Source organism: Crinia signifera, chromosome 2 (genome assembly GCF_055691185.1).
Source record: "Crinia signifera chromosome 2, ASM5569118v1, whole genome shotgun sequence".
In the NCBI taxonomy this organism is placed as follows: Eukaryota; Metazoa; Chordata; class Amphibia; order Anura; family Myobatrachidae; genus Crinia; species Crinia signifera.
The window spans coordinates 321,043,397-321,063,804 of record NC_139218.1 but is presented as its reverse complement, the minus strand read 5'-3'; the positions used below and the strand labels follow the sequence as shown (position 1 = coordinate 321,063,804).

The window sequence follows — 20,408 nt, the reverse complement described above, 5'->3', positions numbered from 1 at the left end:
GGAATTGGAGAAGGTAAAAAGAGAACATCTACTCATAGAAAAAGAAAAAAATGTAGAGGGAAATAAAAGACATGAATGGTCTTTTATAACCCAATACGGAAGCCATCATAAGAAATTAGAGTATACTATCCAAAAAAATTGGAATATTCTAAGAGATGACCCCGTTATTGGGAATTTGATACCCCCAAAACCTTCTTTTATTTATAGAAGGGCCAACTCCCTGAAAAACAAACTTGTTAAAAGTGCCCTACAAGAAAAGATTCCAAGTACTCGGAATTGGGGCTTCCACAGATGTGGAGATTGCCTCATGTGTAAAACCACTACCAAAGTGGGAATAGAAAGAAAGAGTACGGATTTTGAAATTAAAGGTAAAAATTATAAAATAAAGGACTTCATAACATGTGGCTCACGAAATGTTATTTATTTTCTAGAATGTAGCTGTGGGCACATTTATATTGGAAAAACATCAAGAAGTCTTAAAGTAAGACTTGCTGAGCACGTTTACAATATAAGAAAAGGTCTCAGCAGTCATTCAGTATCAGAGCACTTTAAAATCAAACACAATAGTAACGAGAAATGTATAAAAAGATTTTTAGGGATCCAAACTATCAAAGGTAATTGGAGAGATAAGAATATGGAAAAACGTTTGGCCCAAAGCGAGATGCGGTGGATTTTTGCACTCGACACTTTGGTTCCAAATGGTTTAAATATTGAATTTGAATTGAAATGGTTTTTAGAATAATCAGCTATGTCTCTTTAAATACATTTTATTGTACTTTTTATCAGTATTTTTGTCATTAATGTTTTATATTTCTATTTTTATACTTTCTTATAAGGATGGATGGATACAAGAAAAAGGATGTCACATATAGGGATGGACTTAGCCTGAATGAAGTAGGGCTTAGTTTTTAGATGTGACATCCTTCCTATCAGGTTTACGCATGAAAATGTTGGAAAAAAACGGAGATATCAGATCTATGCCCTTTTCAAAGATGGCGGAAAACACTTCACATGCCGGAAAATATCTAATCGGCATAATATATGAAAAGAATCACCTGGTTTGAAGATCCTATTTATGGATATACAAAGCGCCTTGCAGAGGATACTTAATAAAAAGCCCAACCGATGCCCCAGCGCAGAAAGCAAAAACGAAAGCTTTGGAACGCAAAACGAATGCACTGGAGCGCAAACGTCATATCCGGTCTGGTGTATCCCGGATGAGGAGTGATCTGATTGAACGGGGACATGTTCTTGAGTAACACAGTTGATCGCATCACTTCCGCTAACACGCTGGATGCGATACATGTGAATGCAATTGAACCTAATTGTAAGGGTTTAAAAGCCTGACACTTCAGAATATTGGCATCCACGTCTGAAGAAGGAGTCACCTCCGAAACATGTCACGTTGGATGCCAATATACTGACGGGAGAATACACGCTTGGGACCCTGCTCTGATTAAGCCTGTGCGGTGGTGCAACCCCGTTGCTTCCCCGGGACTTACCATCTAAAAAGCACCTAGCCCACCGCACCCACCAACAACGGTGAGATCAAATCTGGGTTACCCACCCCCGTCGCCTTGTATGGTATTTTGCCATTTTTTATGTATGTTATGAAATTCGTTGTCATATATGATTTTTATGCAAATGCACTTTATTGCACTTGCACTTTTTAAAATTTGTGTTTATGTACAATAAAATATCTTCTGGTTAATTTCATCCCTTCACGGGTCCAGATTTTTTATATCAGTTGTATTGCTCATTGCGCCACCTCTGTCGACCAAACAAAAATTCCCTTTAAAGACTTGCCGGAACTAATCTGGCCCCGCAAACGTGGCTGTTACAGACGAAGCCTTAGTCCGCAGGAGGCCAGCAGGACCATTGGATCACTGCAATCGGGTCCTCACACTCAGTCCTTCCTAACACCTAGTTTTTGTTTGGTCACATCTGATGTGACCATGTTAGCGAAAGCACAGCCTGGGGTGATCACATCTGATATGACCTTGTCAAGGAAAGCCCAGCCTGGGGTGGACGCATCTGATATGGCTTTTCCAGGGAAAGCCTAGCTTGGTTTGGTCACATCTGATGTGACTATTTCAGGGAAAGCCCAGGAGGATGTGTACGCATTTGATATGTCCTTGTCAGGGAAAGCCCTGACTGGCATGGTCGCATCTGATGTGACCATGTCAGTGAGAGGCAATCCTATGTTGGTCGCATCTGATGTGACCATGTCAGAGAAAGCCCATTTTGGTTTGGTCGCATCTGATGTGACCATGTCAGGGAAAGCCCAGCCTAGAGTGGTTGCATTGGTCGCATTTGATGAGACCATGTCAGGGAAAGCCCAGCCTGGGGTGGTCGTATTTGATAACTCTTTGTCAGGGAAAGCCCAGCCTGGGGTGGTCGCATCTGATATGGACTGGTCAGGGAAAGCTCAGCTTGAGTTGCATCTGATGTGACCATGTCATGGAAGCCCAGCCTGGGGTGATTGCAAATGGTATCACCATGTCAGGGAATGTCCAGCCAGGGGTGGTTGCATCCGATTTGACCTAGTCAGGGCAAGCCCAGCTTGGTTTGGTTGCATCTGATGTGATCATGTCCGGTAATGCCCATCCTGGGGTGGTTGCATCTGATGTGACCATGTCATGGAAAGCCCATCTTGGGGTGAACGCATTGGATATGTTCTTGTCAGGGAAAGCCCAGCCTGGAGTGGTCTCATCTGATGTGACGATATCCGGGAAAGTCGAGTCTGGGGTGGTTGAATCTGACATGGCTTTGTCAAGGAAAGGCCATCTTTGGGTGCTCACATCTTATTTGACCATATCAAGAAAAGCCCAGCTTGGGTTGGTCGCAGCTGATGTGGCCATATCAGGGAAAGCCCAGCCTAGAGTGGAGGCATCTGATCTGACTATGTCAGGAATGGCATAGCCTGATGATGTCCAATCTGATATGACCGAAAGTCCAGCTTTGGTTGATCACATCTGATGTGAACATGGGAGGGAAATCCGAGCCTGGAGTGGTCACATCTGATATGTCAGGGAAAGCCCAGCTTGGATTGGTCGCATCTGAAGTGACCATATTAGAAAATCCCAGCCTGTGGTGGTCGCAATTGATGCGGGACTATATAACAGAATGCGCAGCTTGTGTTGGGTAAATCTAAAATGAACATATTAGGGAAAGCCCAGTCTGGTGTGGTTGCATCTGATGTAACCATTTCAGGGAAAGGCTAGCCAGTGGTGGTCGCATATGATATGGCCTTGTCAGGGGTCTTGGGTGCTCACATCTGACCACATCATGGAAAACCCAGGCTAGCCAGTGGTGGATACCTCTTATATGGCCTTGTCAGAGAAAGTGGTTGCATCTGATGTGACCGTATCAGGGAGAGCTTAGCCTGGTGTGTTTGCATCTGATATGAACATGTCAAGGAAAGGCCAGCCTGGTGCGGTCGCATCTTATATGACCTTGTCATGGAAAGTTCATCTTGGGGTGCTCCCATATGATGTGACCATCTCAAGGAAATCCCAGCCTGGGGGGGGGGGGTCGCAGCTGATGTGACCATATCCAGAAAAGCCCAGCTTAGGGTGGTCGCATCTGATATGTCCTTGTGTGGGAAAGCCCAGCCTTGTGTTGTTGCATATCATTTGACCATGTCAGAGAAAGCCCAGCCTTGTGGAGTCATCTTTTCTGGCCATACCATGCAAGTGACTTGAGTGGCTAATAGTTCCAGAATGGACATATTCATCAAACTTTTTCCTTAAATCCACAGCTCAAATCTTAGATGTTCAATCGTATGATAAGCCTGCAGTTAGCTAGCCAACACTGAGTTCACATCCAAGCTTGTCTGCTTGGAATCTCTGTGCTTGTTGGCCTGCACCTTCTGCACAACATCATGACAGCAGGGGCCAGATGTAATAAAGGCCGAGTTCAGCAGCCGTGCAAGTTGCTGGCCGAACATTGGTATTTTTTTAAAGGGGCAATCATTTACAAGGCAAAACCATGAGAAATCAGTTGAAAATGGGCCAAAATGTTTTTGACATCCACTCCGACCCAATGCTCTGTGCCGTGTGCATCCTGTTGGAGGTCTGACGTGCGGCACATAAGATAAATCGTATGGGCAGCCGCCTTCGGCACATCATTGGTGCTTTTTAGGGCCTGTGATGTATTAAATCAGACTTCCCTTGAACTCCCCCTTCTGCTCCATGCGAGTCCTTTTACTTGCTATAAATCGCATGCCATTTATCACATGTAAAAAAAGGCACACATGAAGTGCCAAATCAGATGTTAGCCATCCAGGGAAGATCACGGGATATCGGGTTCGACTTTCCCTTTAGACAAGTCTGTACTAGTGTGTGGGTCCCTTTAGTTCTAATGTACTGTTAATGTGGAAAGTTATTTTAATTTAAAGTACTGTGCACATTTTCTGGTGCCTTATAAATAATTAATAATAATGGAGGCATTTTGATGCTAGAAAAGAACTAGCTTAAACTTACTCCCTTTTTTCCCTATTTATACCTTCTCCCTCTTCAGCTGAAAAAGTCTGTCAAGCAGCCTAATCCCATGGTACAGCTGTCCGTGCAGGACATGACACAGGAGAGCAAGGTGAGTGGCAGGGCAGAGAGATGTGGGAGTGGCAGGGTAGTGAATGGTAGGTCGACCATAGGTTGACACAAACAAAATGTTGACACGGCTATGGTCCACAAATGAAACAATTGTCATGTGTTTAAAAAAAGTTAAGTTTCACCATCCACAAGGACTCCTATATGGTAAAGTGTCCTTAGCATGGTTAGCCATTTTGAAGGTACACGATACACTAATTGGGGGTCCGAATGCACATTAACAACAAAAAAATGAAGTTATGTCAACCTTTTGCTTGTGTCTACCTTTTTTCACTGCCAACCTTGTGCATGGCACGGTATGTTGGTGAATTTATTTTATGCCTCTTAGAGACACTTCCTCAAACGCTTATAATTCAGTCTTTTATTCCCCTAAATTTCCTAATGGTTACACCTTCTCGTATGTAAGCATGCATGCCCGTTATCCCCGGTGCTGACCGGGTTGAAGTAATGCATTAATATATCGCCTCTTTCTTTGCAGACCGTGTATAACACAAACTCCCCCTTGTGGGAGCAGCCATTCCGCTTCTTCCTGCGTAATCCCAGCCTACAGGACCTGGACATACAGGTGACATTGGAGCTAGTGGACACTGATGATCTCACTAATTGGGAAGCTGGGAAACAATGTGTGTTCTTTTATAGGTGAAAGATGATGATCGCCAGCAATCTTTGGGCTCTTTGTCTATTTCCCTGGGCCGCATCCTTTCTGCTGATCAATTGACATTGGACCAGTGGTTTCAGCTGGAGAACTCTGGACTAAGGAGCAGGATCTATATGAAACTGGTTATGAGGGTAATAACGATAGTACTGAATACCCATTATTGAGATTAGCACTGCACAGATCACCCTACGCACTGGAGTAATGTTAATGAAGGACAGATTGATCACTGTACCATCCTTCATTAACATTGCTAGATCCGATGTAACATAGTAACATAGTAGATAAGGTTGAATAAAGACATTTGTCCATCAAGTGCAACCTGTTTAACTAGACTCATTGAACTAAATCCTAGATATCGTCTCCCCCCAGGATTGTACATTTTGATTCTATCATTGGCACTTGTTGTATATGGCCTCTTTTAATCCACTGATCTCCCCACTAGACCATCACTTGCTGTTTATAGCCCTTAAGGTTATCATCCATCAAGTTGTCCAATCTGATCCCCCCCAGATGCCGTCAGCGACCCAGCAATAAGCCAGGTCTCTGTGAGCAGCTAAACACCACAAATGCTGGGTCACTCCCAGGACAGACCCGTGTCCAAATCCCAGGTACAAAAGGGGCAATAGTGAGCAGGGGTAGATCCTGTTGTACATATGTAGTAATGAGTGATATGCGGTTTATAAGTAATAGATGTATAGCTTTGACAACTACATTTTCTTTTGCTGATGCCTAGATTCTGTACTTGGATCCCTCTATATCCGCAGTGACTGGGCACGATACCCATGATGTAGAGGAGGCTGCACATGGCTCCAGTGTGGACATGCCCCCAAAACCCAGCAAAACCAGTCCTCCTGAGAACTTTGCCCCTGAGGTAACTGTAGTTATATTTATTTGAATTGTGCTCTTGTATGTAAGCTGTCCATTGTATTATTAGTTCACCCAGGGCCCATACAAAGGGCAATACAATGACAGTATTTTCTTCTCCTTCAACTGGGGTCATTGGAACACTCCATCCTATTTGTACAGCAAACTCCTAATGCAGATAGCAACAAGCAGCATAGTTGAGGTATCCAAAACCATCTTAAAAATAAGATACCGATTAATGCATATGGGGCCCAATTCAGAGTTGATCACTGATGTGCAAATTCGCAATGAATTGGATTATCAAATGACTGCGTATGGTTTGTATTGTGCATGCGCAAGCTCAAATAGTGACAGAAATAGCACAAATATTTAATTGCAATTTGACTGACAGGAAGCCGGAGTGTCAGAAAAAATGCAGTCGCTTTGAGGTAGGGTGTGTGATGTCCGCGCCGGGCCTGAATAGCCTGTATCTGTTGCAGAGTTGTGGAGGGGTCAGACACACACAATCTGCATGAGATCCAGATGAGATTTTGACTATATAGTCAAAATCTCATCTGGATCTCAAGCAGGAAGTCTTGGCTGCATAGACTATATAGTGCAGATCTGCACTATATAGTCTATATTGTATGCAGATAGTCTAAATTGTATACATAGTCTAAATTGTATACATAGTCTAAATTGTACAAGTGTGTACACACCTTGACTCACATTTGCACATTCAATGGTGAGTGAATTGCGTATAGATTGGTGGACAAACTTTCTGTTCCTTCTGGAAAGGTTATAATTACTAAACCACATCTGTGTAAATCTGCAAGAGAAATCCAAACATTTTGCTATCCAGTAGGATTGCTAAATTTTTGGATTTCTCTTGCAGATTTACACAGGGCGGGTTTTCACTCTGCCTGGGTGGCAGCTAACCACTTCCTCATCCTCAGGTTTCAATTCGCTGGATCGCAAACCTATTCTTTTTCTCTGATGGACAAATTCTTGTTGCACTTCACATGGGGCAAATGTAATATGCATTTGCCCACCTACTGTCACTAGCAAAAGGATGGGAGCCCTGAATTCATGTAGATGCAATTGCTGCCTCTTTTCCTGAAGTTTCGAATCAGGACCATAGTCTTGACATCAGTATAGTTGTTTCTTTGAGTCCTATTTGATGAACAGTGTTCTAAAAATAACCTTATTATTATTATTATATTCAAAATCCAAATCTTATACTAGCAATACCATTTTTTAAGCCCACATATAATTGTTATGAAAGTAAAGCGGCTGTCAAATAACCATTTAATGGTATAGCAGTGTCTTTAAAACCTATGTAAAATTCAGTTTAATGTATTATTGCAGATTAATCATTTTAATAACTAATTTAGTTGATTTAAGACTGTTTTTCAAATGGCTACTTTGTTTTAGTAATTGTAACCTTTCCAGAAGGAACAGAAAGTTTGTAACCAGTGGTGGCTCTTACAAAAGGTGCCCACACACTAGAACGATTTTTGGGCCGATTGGGCGATTTCTGATAAATCGGCCAGTTATATCATCCGATGTTAACCGATAATCGGTCGAAAATCGTCCAATTTTGGGCCGATGCGCGGTTATGTGGATCTTTAGCTGAATCTTCTGATCTTACGTGCTGCACAAAAGATCAGAAGATTTAACTAAAGATCCATAGGAACGCACACGGGATCTTAAAAAAAATCTTTGGTAAAGATGTGCGCTTGCCTGAAATCTTTTGTCCAGGACGGAAAAACGATTTCAAGGCTAATTTATGCGCACATCTTACGATCGCAGATCTTTTTAGTGTGTGGGCACCTTTACACTTCTACATCTTTTACACCAAAATCACGGATCCTACCCAGTATTTGGAACACTGGTCCTAGCAAGGTCGGATCTGGGATTTGCTCTGTTTCCAGTAAACCGGGGCGGCGCTTGGAGATGGCATCATCTCGAAGTGCCGGGAGCAGTGATCTCCACATCAGGGCCTGGGACCACTGCGCTGGGGGGCAAGCTCAGCACCAAAGTTAGCTGCTGGGCTGCCCCCAGCCACCATGCCCCCCCCCCCCCCCCCACACACACACCTAGTCCTGGTCTGTGAGGTGAATGGATGCTGCACACAGGCGCTATTTGACTAGCCTAGCGGACAGGCCTGAATCAGTGCCCATGTTGCAGTGCAGGATTTGTAGATCTAAAATGTGCAGCTGGGAGAGGTGGGTTCTACCTTCTGAGTATATGTGTGCAACATGCAAATGCATACAGTAATTCCTCTGCATTCAAAACAATGTTTTTTTTTTAATCTCTCCTGTATTTTTCCTTTTTATTTGTTAGTCCAGTCTAAATCAGCACCTATGTCTGGAACCAACTGTCTGTAATTTCAGTTTAAATCTCACTTTATAGAAATGTTATCAATAAAATGAAGAGTACATTCACTCTTACATTGTATACCGAATTCAACCAAGATTTGTAATTTCATGGAAATTGATTATAAAATGCAAAATATGGGGCTTGTAACATAGAAACATCCAATCCACAATCCAAAATAAACATCCTGGTTGCTAGGTCGGTCACCATTGTCATGTATATTTACTGAGACTGAAATAAAGGGCATGACTACAAAGAACGCAGCCACAGTGTATAAGTACATATCATACTGGATCACAGGTCACCAGTCATCTCATACTATTTACATTGTTGTAAATGATCATTCTGCATGAAAACTCCAGTGTAACATTAACCCAGACATTGGCCCTTATTCTGGTTCACTCACAAAGGCAAATTCCTTCTCAAATGGACAAAACCATGTGCACTGCCGGTGGGACAGATGTAACTTGTTTAGAGAGAGTTAGATTTGGGCGAGTTATTTTGTTTATGTGCAGACTAAATACAGGCTGCTTTATTTTTACACTGCAATCTAGATCTCACTTTGAAGTAAAACCCCACCCAAATCTAATTCTCTCTGCAAAAGTTATTTCTGCCCCACCTGCAGTGCAGCATGGTTTTGTCCATTTGATAAGGAATTTGCCTTTGTGAGTGAACCAGAATAATGGCCATAAAGCAGCAGCAGCAGCAGCAGCCTTTCTGTCAGTTTCTTGGCACACAGACTTTTAAACAGAAATAGTATTTTAATCAGCAAACCAGAACACACCTAGTCTGCATTTAGGACACGTCTTGCAGCTTCTCCAACGTGTGTGCTGCAAATTCAATTTCACAGGCTTGGCTGATCCTATACTCTGTCCTCACTGGACCCTCTCCTTAGTAATACCCCATTTTCCACCAAAAACCTTTATCCAATCTGGGTAATGGAGTTACTGTTTCAAGTCATGTCCCATCACCTTAAAACACCGTTTACACCACAGGCTGGACCCAGGTTAGTGGTGGGTCTCAACAAGTGTGAGGTCAGATGAGTCATGTCATCCATTTTTGCCACAGGCTACTCTGCTCTTGGGTACGAAGAGAGTTTAGGAGTGCAATGCATATAAACTATGACATACATATTGCTGCCTTAGTTTTCCATTAGGAATGTGTCTGTATTCGGACCAGCATGTTACGCAGAATCCAGGACTGTTAGACTTTTATATATAGAGATGTGCAGGTTCGGATTTACCCGTATTTACCCAGATCTCAAAACGGGATCTTATTGGCTATGGGCTGTCACATGTGTTGGCCCCCAAAAAATGTGACAGCCGCATAGCCAATAATATCTCCTTTTGAGATCCGGGTAAATCCGAACCGGCACATCTCTATTTTTATATAAATGTGTCTTGTTTCACTATTTCCTTTCAGACTTGGCCCACATGTGGCTCTCCAGCTGTTGTGAAACACTTCCCAGCATGCCCTACCACTATTTTAGTGTACCCTAATAGAAGAACTGTGGCAGGGCATGCTAGAACTTGTACTTTCACAACACCTGGAGAGCCATGTTTTGCAAGGCCTGGCCTAAGTTTTTACAATCCATGAATACGTTAAAGGTTGTTCTCTGTGTACATGATCCATTGTGTATGAAGAATAATCTGTACTTGTGTAGTTTCATGCCGGCACTTCCCTGCGGATCGCATCGTATGCAAATCGTATGCAAATATTGCATGCAATTTGCATACGATTCGATACGCGTTGCTATTTAGCACACCCCCACTACCCACGTCACCCCTAAGCGTGGCGAGCGCAGCCGTACACGTCCTTGTGACCTGTTCATACCCCCACTATCCACGTCGGCATGGAGTTGATTATATAAAGTGTGGTAAGCGCAGAGAGCCACCGAGCCCGAAGCGTGGCAAGCGCAGCGCGCCCCACGAGGGGACACGGAAAACTATCCCGAAGCGCGTGAGCCCCGCGAGGGACACGGATTACTGGATGTGTATTCTGCTTCCGCTCGCCAGGCTTCGGGCTCGTTTTACGTGCCCCCTCGCGGGGCCCGCGGCACTTCGGGCACGGTGGCTCGCCACACTTTATAAAATCAACTCCATGCCGACGTGGATAGTGGGGGGTATGAACCGTTTGGGAGGACGCGTACTGCGCTCGCCACGCTTCGGGCTGACATGGATAGTGGGGGTGTGCTAAAGCGCATCACAGATCGAATCTTATGCAAATTGCATGCAAATGTCGCATGCGATTTGAATGCGATCTGCTGGGAAGTGCAGCCGTGAAACTACAAAAGTAGCGAATAATCTGCGGTAGTTCTTGTATGATCACCCTACTTCTGCAATGTTGTTAATCTCCATCACGTGTGTAATAAGCATTCTCTCTGTGGTGTGCAGAACGTGCTCCGTATATTCTTACTGGAAGCTGAAAACCTGGTGGCGAAGGATAACTTTATAGGAGGCATGATTAAAGGAAAGTCCGACCCTTACGTGATAGTACGAGCTGGAGGAAAATCTGTACGCACGCGAGTAGTGAAAGAGAACCTGAACCCGCGCTGGGACCAGGTCTTTGAGGTATGGCCACATACACATTCATGCTGCACACTGTTAGCTTGTGCCAGTAACAGCATCACAACTAAACTGAGTCTATCCCATAGATATTGGTTAATGATGTCCCAGGGCAGGATATCGAGTTTCAAGTGTTTGATAAAGATCTTGACAAAGACGATTTCCTTGGAAGGTCAGTACCTAGGTCTTTAAATTCCTTCAAATTAAGCTCTTGAGATTGGTTCATATGTGTTACATGTAACCTACTTTTTGGAATGTGCCTATACAGCATGTGATGTGAGTAATGAACACATCAACATTGTTCTCAGTAAGTTGTAATGGGGCTATTGTAATGAAATTTTCCCCCAAACAACCCATGCAATCCACACATGGAAAGAAATCAAACCATAGATGTCCATAAATGATGTGTAATAATGTGAAAAAACACAGAGAAAAAGTATTAAACAAGCTTATTTAAATGTATTTAATACTTACTAACAAAACTTTATTGGTAAAGACCACTTGAAGGAGCCTTCTGTATGGAGGAACTGGTCACATGCATTGCTGGTGTGATTTCACCCATTCCACACACATATTGAAGGTTCCGTGGATCTGTTCTAAAAACTCTGATCTTTAGTTCTTTCCATAGATTTTCAATTGGTTTCAAGTCAGGTGATTGGCTGGGCCATTTTAGCAGCTTTATTTTCTTTCTCTGAAGAAAATTGAGTGTCCTTAGCTGTGTGTTTGGGATCATTGTCTTGAAATGTCCACCCTCGTTTCACCTTCAGCATCCTGGTGAATGACAGCAGATTTTAATCAAGAATTTCTCATACATTTTTCCATCCATCCTTCCTTCAACTATATGGGCCGCACAGACAGTGTTATGATTAGCATTACTGCCTCGCAGCACTGAGGTCATGGGCTTGCTTACCACCATGGCCCTGACTGTGCAGAGTTTGTATATTCTCCCCGTATTGTGTGGGTTTCCTCCGGGTACTCCGATTTCCTCCCACAATCCAAACATATACTGGTAGGTTAATTGGCTCCCATCAATATCAAACCTAGAAAAATGTTAACTCTACGATTTTTAGGTCACGGTACTGACCACCGTGCAGGGCACATTCCCGCGACCGGGAGAGGCCGAAGATGATAGATTCATAGAATACAGATATAGCTGCTCTCATGGTTGCCATGGTATGTCCGCCAGTGACAGTTTGTTGCAGCAAATCTGCACCCAAAATAGATGCACGAGCATAGCGATCATACAGCGCCAATCGCCGCCGATCTCGCCAGACTACCGAAATGTCCAGGTTCACCTTAATTATGATGTATCCTGTTTGCTGTTCCCATCTTAACATAGTGGCAGCGCAGGGGAAGACTGGCGGCAGGTTGGTGAATCTAGCATTGGCTCCCACTGCTTCACCACTTAAGGTATACACGCAGAGACAACATGGTGCAGGCAGAAGTGGGGGAGACCGACGGCCATCCTATGCAACCACCAGTGTCTCCACCAAAGGCTCGGGTGTCAGCTCTTTCATTCCGATGCCCATCTACATCGCTAACATGCTGCTGATCTCTACTGAGGGGGCGGCTTATCCAGTGGAAGAACTTGACTGACAGCCACCCTTCTCAGCAGAGGTGCTGAGCGGGGAGGGGGTATGCACCAGAACAGCTGAGCTGCAAACTGCTGTTAGCAGAGGGGGATCAGTGGCCACACCCCAACTTCAGCCAGGGAGAGACTCGGGGCATCTAGCAGGTCTACCATGCAGCAAGAAGGGCTGACAGTCACTGTCAGCAGAGGAGGGGCACCTGGAAGAGCTGACAGGCGTTTAACACTTAACGCTGTTAAGCGTCTGTCAGCTCTTCCAGGTGCCCCTTGCCGTGCTGACACATCGCTGATCTCCTCTGCTTACACGCCGCTGAGGTCTCTGGTGTGTCAGCTCAGTGGCAGGGCACATACAAAAGGGCAGGGCGCTTTTAGTACATTCTAAAATGGGCAGGGTGCGGCGCCCTGCAAAACAAGGCCAGCGGGAACACTACTAGAATGAATGTGTGTGCGGGTATATAATGGAAGGGACTATAGTGGGGCAGGGACTGATGTGAGTGTTCAAACATTCTCTGTAAAAGCACTGTGGGTATATGTGTGCATTATATAAATATACTGAAAAACATCCCCGCACCAATTTGTTTCCACCTCCAAACTTTACTGTTTGTATGGTGTTTTTGAGGTGGTGTGCACTACACGTTCTCCTCCTAACACAATGTTTATTATGACATCCAAAGAGTTCTATTCTAGTCTGACCAGATTGTATTCTCCCAGCATTTCATAGGCTTGTCCTAATAATTTTTCTTCAGTAATGAAGTCTTGCCTGGTGAGCTTGCATACAGGCTGTGGCAGTTGAGTGCATTATTTATTGTTTACTTTAAAGCAATTGTACCTGATAATATTGCCTGCAGGTGAGGCACATTGAACATATGACGAGACAGTTAAGGTGGCCATACATCTACAGATCGATTGTCAGATCTGGCTGGTTGGAACAAAAACCTGGTAATGGATGAGTGACAGTTTTTGGCAGTTTTCCAGCATTTCAAAGCAAATGGTCAACTGTCATTTACTCTCATCCATTACCAGGTTTTTGTTCCAACCAGCCCAATCTGACAATCGATCTGTAGATGTATGGCAGCCTTTATATTTGGGTGAGTTATTTTGTTTCTGTGCATGGTAAATACTGTCTGCTTAATTTTTACACTGCAATTTAGATTTCAGTTTGATCACACCCCACCCAAACCTAACACTCTCTGCACATATTACATTTGTCCCACTTGCAGTGCAACACATACTTGCCTACATGACCCTCTCCATGAGGGAGAAAATGCTCTGTTCCTGGACTTCCCTGGTAATGTATGATTGCCATCACCTGTGGTGAGCTAGGTAAGTTATAAGAAAGGTGTTTCACCACAGGTGATGGCAATCATTCATTACCAGGGAAGTCCAGGAACAGAACATTTTCTCCCTGAAGGAGAGGGTCAGATAGGCAAGTATGGTGCAATATGGTTTTGCCTATTTAAGAAAGATTTTTATTTTGCAATTAACACTGAATCAGGCCCCATGGCCCCAACAATGCTCACTGGAACTTTCAATGCCATCAGTTTGTTTTGCAACAATAATGGAGAGAAGGTCTTGAGAGAGATCTTTGCTTTTACCCATCATAAGATGTTTCTTGTGTGCCACCTTGGTAATGAGACATGTGTAGTCCATCAGTATGGACTAAACAAGCATATATTCATTTGCACCGACAAGGAACAGGATTGCTTTCTAATTACTGATAGATTTCAGATGGTGTCTTGGCTTTCCATGTCTTTTATCATCTCTCTTTCTTCATGTGTTCAATACTGTGTCCATGTGTCATTTCACATTATTAAACATAATTAAATTTGTATGGGTAGGTGCTGATATTTGGTGAAAATGCCATTACAATTGCCCCATTACAAATATAGATACAAACTAAAATGTTGATGTGTACAATCAATTTTACCCATTATAGTGAACCATGGATCAGATTGTTAGTATGCATTGTTATTTATAATAGAAAGCAGGAAATTTGTCATTACCCTTAATAATAATTTAGTCCCTGGGAAACAGAAAAGTTATTTATATTTGGGAAAATAAGAAGAGAGAATATTTGTATAAAGCTGCGTACACACGTACAGATTTTCTGTCTGATCTATCTGGTGGGAACAAAACCTGGAAATGTATGGGAGCAACTGACAATCAAAAATTTCCACCAAAATGCAGGAAAACAGAAAAAAAAATATCTGCTTTGATCAATTTGTTATATCAGAATGATTTAAACAATTGGTCTGACTGATCACTGTCTGTTTTCAAGCATTTGGGAACAATTTTTTGATTGTCATTTGCTCCCATACATTTCCAGGTTTTTGTTCCCACCAGATAGATCAGACAGAAAAATCTGTACGTGTGTACGCACCTTTAGACCTATTTTCATATCCATTCTACTTTATAAAAAGGTCACGATGCGATATCACTTTTTTACAGGTTAAAGATACATGTGTGTAGTTAATTTCTGCTCTTGTAATGAACTTAAGCCAGGGATCATAGATCTCAAGGGCAGTGTACCTTATCCTTTCTCACTATAAAGGACATTCCCAAGATGATGTGGTAGTTAGCGTAGGTTTTTTTTTATTTTAAGAATTAGAAGATGAAGGCATGCATAAAGTAATAGGAGACAGGCACCAATGGAAAGGAGGAGGCAAGCATCAAGAGAGGTTGCAAAGGAAGTGAGAGGGATTAGGGTTCTGGAGGCAAATGGTGGGGGAAGAGAGTATCAGGAAGGATTGTACTCCATCACCTGTATTGAGGTAGAAGAAGAAGTTGGCCAGCATTAGGAGGAACTTGAGAACAAATATACTGAAGGATTGCTGTGATTTTGAAGTAAAAGAAAAGGCAGAAGTCTACAATCCTAAATTGGAACATAGGTGGCAACGGTGGGAAGAATGGGAGGAGATGAGAGGTTTAAAATGGTGGGATGGTTTCTGTAACAATTGCATGAAAAGTCTCCTTCCCCTGGGTCTCCCAATGGCAACCAGACACCAAAACAAATGAACACATCATGTGACCTCTTCTGCCACGTCAGCTTCTGATTGGAAGCATTCTGCTCCCTCTGCATTCAGTAGCATCTTCTATTTGGTGTGTGGAATATATGACCAGTATATCAACAGTTCCTACAAATCCTTTGATATAGGGCCTGATTAAGAGTTGATTGCAAAAAGCCAAACCTTTTTCAAAAAGACAAAATTATAGGGCTGATTCAGCCCCGTTTGTCTGTGTCAGATCTTTTTATCCCTGGTTTGTTTTGCAGTTTTCCACACTGTAAATTTTTTCCTCCTTTAGTTTAAACAATTGGGTCACTACGCTGTATGTGGAGTTTGATATGTTTTTGACTTTTGTCGGTAATATGCATTTTGTATGTATTGTTGCCTCCACATATTGTGGCGTCTAGTAAACTTTATAACTAAAAAAGAAAAACAAAGAAAAGGTGGAAGCACGGTCCTACTAATTTGCAGCCAGTGATGCAGAGCCTGGGCATGGTCCACAGTGTTCAGGCCTTTTCCACACAGGTACACGTACTAAATGACCATGTGTGTCTCAGGGTTCGTATGAACCTGTATTGGAGGTACAGTATTTCCAGTTAGTCTTTCATAAAATAACAGTTGTTGCCGTTTGTATCTCTATATAAATATAAAAAAATATATTTCATTATTAGTTTCCAAATAATTGCATAACCATTGCTTTTAAATAAAAAAAATCTAATATTTTACCATTTACCTGTGTGTTTGTTTTATTGTTTTATCTCCCTTATTATTTCAGCTGTAAAATTGCTGTGAAAAATGTTCTGAAACAGAAAACTATTGATGAGGTAATACTGTGTGCATCCATCTTTATTTTCATATACATCCTTATAATGGTGACTTATGAGTGAAGATAGCGGACTTGATGTTTTATAGAGAGGCTGCAGACCAAATACATATTGATGTGGATGTGTGTGTAGCAGAATGGTTTGCCTAGATGTAGGCAAACCTTTTCAGTTTTATACATTGCTTCAAGCATGAGGTGGTGTTACCCCCTCCCCTGAAAGTACTTCTTTCTGTCAATCAGTCAGTATAGGAGGCTATGTCTTCCCTGTGCTGCTTCCCTTACTGGCTGTACGCCAAGCTCTCCATTGCTCTACAGGGAAAGGCTGATGTGGGAGAATGCAGTTACAGGGGAGGAAATGGTGGTAGGAATACAATGATCCTAAGATGTTCCTGTTTTGAGTTATCAATACTAGTGGGCTCATATCAGTCTATGAAGATTTACATGCCTTTACACTATTGAAGAAGGTTCTTTAGTATACTTCCAAGTGGGAGGGCTGTAATAAAAGTGCTGAGAGAATAGGAGGGAGGAGGATCCTGCTCCTAGGACAGGCATGTCCAAACTATGGCCCTCCAGCTGTTGTGAAACTACAAGTCCCATCATGCATTGCCACAGTTTTGCTAATAGGGAATGCTAAAACTATAGCAAGGCATGCTAGGATGTGTAGTTTTACAACAGCTGGAGGGCCACAGTTTGGACACGCCTGTCCTAGGAGCTTACAATCTAAGGGAAGACAAGCAGAAGACATGCGCTCACTCTGGATTACAGCCTTGCCTCAAATATGATTCCAAGTAAGCAGTCCTATTGTAGTATAACTCCCTGTGGTGGTTCACTGGGAGAAACAGCTGTAATCAAAGAAGGTAAGAGGAGCTAGTTGGAGATGATGTCAGCCGCTGAGTGACTTTTTTCTATTATTCATAAAATAGTATAGTAGTGTAAGAAATATATTTGTTTTTGACTGTACAATAGGTATTTTTTTGTTCCATTGATATGTTCTGAGTAAATTGCCTTCACAATGACCATCTTATCTGCGCATATGTTTCAATAATTTCCCTTTAATCCGGGTCACCTATGATTTCATGTGTTTTGAGGCTGATTGAAACCACGTGAATTGCAGGATTGAATTTAGCCAGCCGCAGTGTAAATGTGATGGAACTCCAGCCAGTTGGGCAAGATCGCAAGAGCCAACTAGAGGGTCTTCTGCCTGTAACAGCCGCTTTTTGTTCCATTAACGTTAGATGTACACAACGGTAGTTTGGTTTCTTCTAGGACTTCAACATCAGCAGCAGGGGCTTCCTGAGTTGGCTGGAGGCTGCAGGGTATTGACTGGAGCAATACACATCGGGGTACACAATAATGGAAACGATGGGTGAACAGCAGACATTTTACTTCCTTTCAGCTAAGTGAGTGTGACACAGTGGGTTGTTGTGCAGGTGGTAACTGCCCTTTGAGATGGTGCATGAAGTGGCAGATTACAGGCACGGCAGACAGATTATTCTATGGGTAGAGTATCTACAAGAACCTGGAACAGAGACCAGTGACTTACTCTGGTAAGGATCAAGTTGGCTGCCTGGCTTATAACAGGAAGAGCATCCAGTAGGACCAACAGGAACAGCCAGCCCTGGGTGATTACTTAGAAAGTCTGGAGAACATGCTGCTGTGCAGCTGCAGATCATGTCTTACCAGGCACGCAGAGATGCGGCTGCTGCCCGACATCCCGGTTGCCTAGCTATCAGCGGGGACCTTTGGCCCCTGCAGCCAGAAGAAGCAATGTCTCTTTTGCTGGACAGTAATCTGGACCCGTCCTGCTACAAACCATGCAGCAACTTGTAACCGTGAATCTTAGGTGTCCCTGACTAAAAGGATACTATGGCAAGCCTATGTATGCATTGTGTTTCAAAACATACAGCAGTTTAGACTCCCTTGTTGCCTATACGTGATTTATTTGTCATTATTTTACAGTGGCTGCCCCTGGAGGATGTAAAGTCAGGAAAGCTGCATGTCAAAGTAGAATGTCTGTCTCTTCTCACAGACCCTGCTCAGCTAGAACAGGTAATGCTAGTTCATTGTCTTCTAACTGTTGTGGTAATATTGTAGCACTGTCCTCTCTCTGCCTGTTCTAGTGGCACTATCCCACTGCCCCCTTCATGTCCTGGTAATACTGTGGCACTGTCCTCTGCCTGTTCTAGTGGTACTATCCCACTGTCCCCTTCATGTCCTGGTAATACTGTGGCACTGTCCTCTGCCTGTTCTAGTAACACTATCCCGCTTTCCCCTTCATGTCCTGGTAATACTGTGGCACTGTCCTCTGCCCGTTCTTGTTACACTATCCCACTTTCCACTGCCTTTCCTGGTAATACTGTGGCACTGTCCTCTTCTTGTTCTAGTAACACTATCCCGCATTCCCCTTCATGTCCTGGTAACACTGTGGCACTGTCCTCTTCCTGTTCTAGTAACACTATCCCGCATTCCCCTTCATGTCCTGGTAATACTGTGGCACTGTCCTCTTCTTGTTCTAGTAACACTATCCCGCTGTCCTCTTCATGTCCTGGTAATACCGTGGCACTGTCCTCTTCTTGTTCTAGTAACACTATCCCGCATTCCCCTTCATGTCCTGGTAACACTGTGGCACTGTTCTCTTCATGTTCTAGTAACACTATCGCGCTTTCCCCTTCATGTCCTGGTAATACTGTGGCACTGTCCTCTTCTTGTTCTAGTAACACTATCCCGCTGTCCCCTTCATGTCATGGTAATACCGTGGCACTGTCATCATCTTATTCTAGTAACACTATCCCACTGTCCCCTTCATGTCCTGGTAATACTGTGGCACTGTCCTCTTCCTGTTCTAGTAACACTATCCCACTGTCCCCTTCATGTCCTGGTAATACTGTGGCTTTGTCCTCTTCTTGTTCTAGTAACACTATCCCGCTGTCCCCTTCATGTCATGGTAACACTGTGGCACTGTCCTCTTCCTGTTCTAGTAACACTATCCTGCTTTCCCCTTCGTGTCCTGGTAATACTGTGGCACTGTCCTCTTCTTGTTCTAAAAGATAAGTTTTTCTAGAATACAAGCGCAGAGGAAGTTGTGCAGCTCAGATATCTACAAAAATCAGTGTTTGTCAATCACCAATAAATATACAAATGTGAGAGAATATTGTAAACACCAATAAGCGCTACTCTTCCAAGACAAAGTGAAACCATATATTTGGAATGGAATATAGTACATAACTTTAGGCAGTGTCAATCAACACTGCCTAAAGTTATGTACTATATTCCTCTTCTTGTTCTAGTGACACTATCCCGCTGTCCCCTTCATGTCCTGGTAATACTGTGGCACTGTCCTTTGCCTGTTCTAGTAACACTATCCCGCTGTCCCCTTCATGTACAGGTGATACTGTGGAACTGTCATTTTCTAGTTCTAGTAACACTATCCCGCTATCCCCTTCATGCCTGTAATACTGTGGCACTGTCCTCTGACTGTTCTAGTAACACTACCCACTTTCCCCTTCATGTTCTGGTAATACTGTGGCACTGTCCTCTGCCTGTTCTAGTAACACTATCCCGCTTTCCCCTTCGTGTCTTGGTAATACTGTGGCACTGTCCTCTGCCTGTTCTAGTAATACCTTCCTGCTTTCCACTGTCTATCATGAAACTGTTGCACAAACCTCTGTTTTGGTAAAGCAATTCCATACAGTGCAACATTTATAAAGGCAAACTCAGGATAGATTGATGGCTATCTCTGGTCTGCCCAACCTCCACCCACTAATCTGCACAAATATTTCAATTTCCCAAGCAAATGCACCTATGATTTTACTTGGCCCTCCCACATTATTGTATGCTCCACCCCATTTAAAGGTCTACAATTTAAGACTGTGCTATCAAAATTTGGATAGGTCACAAGAATACCATCCCATTGCATTCTGCTTGTTGGAGTAATAAAT

The 20,408-nt window shown here is 43.2% G+C and overlaps 1 protein-coding gene across 2 annotated transcripts in view; it reads left to right on the top strand.

Moving 5' to 3' along the window:
- The window catches only part of ESYT1 (extended synaptotagmin 1), a 132,931-nt gene that overhangs the window by 89,976 nt on the left and 22,547 nt on the right, over positions 1-20,408 (top strand). For both annotated transcript variants that reach the window (XM_083169167.1, XM_083169168.1), the window contains exons 15-22: positions 4,522-4,593; positions 5,089-5,175; positions 5,250-5,399; positions 6,002-6,139; positions 10,884-11,060; positions 11,144-11,226; positions 16,423-16,471; positions 18,430-18,519. In XM_083169167.1, coding sequence (XP_083025293.1) covers positions 4,522-4,593; positions 5,089-5,175; positions 5,250-5,399; positions 6,002-6,139; positions 10,884-11,060; positions 11,144-11,226; positions 16,423-16,471; positions 18,430-18,519 — 846 coding nt within the window. The remainder of the gene's footprint in view (positions 1-4,521; positions 4,594-5,088; positions 5,176-5,249; positions 5,400-6,001; positions 6,140-10,883; positions 11,061-11,143; positions 11,227-16,422; positions 16,472-18,429; positions 18,520-20,408) is intronic.